The sequence below is a fragment of the Tribolium madens genome, unplaced genomic scaffold (genome assembly GCF_015345945.1).
Source record: "Tribolium madens isolate multiple individuals breed KSU strain unplaced genomic scaffold, Tmad_KSU_1.1 Scaffold_62;HRSCAF=177, whole genome shotgun sequence".
Taxonomy (NCBI): Eukaryota; Metazoa; Arthropoda; class Insecta; order Coleoptera; family Tenebrionidae; genus Tribolium; species Tribolium madens.
In genome coordinates, this window is record NW_025401031.1 from 1 (window position 1) to 2,003 (window position 2,003).

The window sequence follows — 2,003 nt, forward strand, 5'->3', positions numbered from 1 at the left end:
ACCAAAATTGGAACCCTTGGGCCAAATTTTTGGTAATCACACTTACAACCTTTGAAAAACCCCGAAAAGTCGCAAGTGGGATTGTGAAAAAGTTGTGGGGGGTCCATGTGGTCAATGGAGTGGTTCTCCTGCCTGACCATGAGAACCCAACTGTCTTCAATGCCTATACGTGGTTCCCCTACAGTGATGGTAACTGTGGTACCAACTTCAGTCAAATTAAATTAATCGACTCTTGTTCTTTTGGTCGGAGTACCAAAGTCAATTGGTACCCCCCTAAAATCCCCAACCGGTTCAATCAATGTACCATCAGAGTACGCATGGTCCAATGGCCACCATTTGTTATAAACATACCAAATGGTTCCCGGAGTGGTCCCCCACGTGGTTCCCGTGGTATTGAAATCAGTCTCCTTGACTTGGTCGCCGAATTTGCAAACGTCCGCATGTTGTACCACCATGACCAAGTACCAGATAATTGGGGCAATGTTTATGATAATGGTACCATCACTGGAAATTTAAAGTATTTGTACCAAGAAATCGACGATATTGCTATTGGTGCTTATGCTAAAAACATGAAACGATCCCTTTTTTTTGACGATGTTTTGTACCACCACTACGAGAAGTTAATTTTTTGTGTTCCATTTAAGACACTTAACTCGAAATTGGAAAGTTTGGCCGGGATTATGGGTTTTGGAGCGTTGGTATTGACCTTTGTTTTTTACCTTATGGTTACCATAATGTCATGGTTGGTGAGTCGTCATGATTACACCCATTATCAAAAAATTGACACGTGTGCCGTTGAAACGTACCAGATTTTACTAGGTTTGTCGGTTAGTTTGCAACCTAGAAGTACCAAAGTTAGGTTTTTCATCGCCATGTTGATTATTTATAGTTTCTATGTGGTTACAGCCTATCAGACGTTACTAGTCAGTGCATTGGCTAATAGTAGTACCAAACAGGAAATCAGTACCATTGACGAAATCCTAGCCCGTGGTTTGGATATTTATGGACTTAAAACAAACACGAGGTACTTTAATAGTGATGGTACTAGTAGTACCACAAGTCGTACCAACGCCGCCATCTTGAAAAACTGGAAAAATTGTCAAAATATGCACAAATGTCTCGATTTAGTGGCATTTAACCGAAATGTTGCCACTTGTACCCCAAAACTTTTCACCGAATTCATTTTAAACAGTAACAAGACCTCAAAAAATGACCCCCTGATTTATTGTTTCGATAATATTATAGTAACATTTCCTCTTACTATCATGACAAGAAAAGGATTGCAATTTTATCACAGAATTAAGACTTTAGTCAACCGAATTCTTGAATCTGGGATTATACAAAAGTGGGAAAGGGATATTTTAAAAACACGATTTACTGGGGTACTCGAAGAGGGGGAAACTAGCAATGAACTTGATTTTGACAGTTTAAAATTGATTTTTTATATCTGGGGGATTGGGTGTTTTTCTGCTTTGATTGCATTTTTTTGTGAAATTGTTTATTGTAGATGGGTTGCAAAACTTGACTCTTGTTTCAAAAAAAATAAAAAACATTAAACTACAAACTGTTTTATTTGTTTTTTACCATATAAACACCTTTAACAAAAAATGTTTTTGGGGGTTTTCTATACGTTGTTTTTTTTTAAATTTTAAAACAAAAAATTTATTTTTACTAAATTTTTTACGGTTTTAGAATTAATGCTTTAACAAAATACGGGTTTTTGTTTTTTTCACAATTATTACACGGTTTGAAGAAAAAAAAAATTGCGTGCTACTAATTACAGCAAATTCATAACAAAATATTGGTAATATATTTATTTTTTTAATTTAGTTGAGTAGTAAAAGTGATAGTTGCTTAGAATTTCTAATTTTTTAATCAAAAAAATCTTATACATTATGCACAACATCAAATAAATCTAATTTTATTTCTTTTTAATTATTGAAATTGACATTTGATTGTCACACACCACTCTTTAACAATGCCTTCAACGATCATAATCTTCT

General features: G+C 34.8%; 1 protein-coding gene across 1 annotated transcript; it reads left to right on the forward strand.

Moving 5' to 3' along the window:
• Positions 1–69: 69 nt before the first annotated feature.
• On the forward strand, positions 70–1,041 carry LOC123008376 (the record flags this gene model as incomplete). Its single annotated transcript, XM_044404147.1, has 1 exon — positions 70–1,041. A coding segment is annotated over one exon (972 nt), but the record flags the coding sequence as incomplete, so codon positions are not given.
• Between the last annotated feature and the right edge of the window lie 962 nt (positions 1,042–2,003).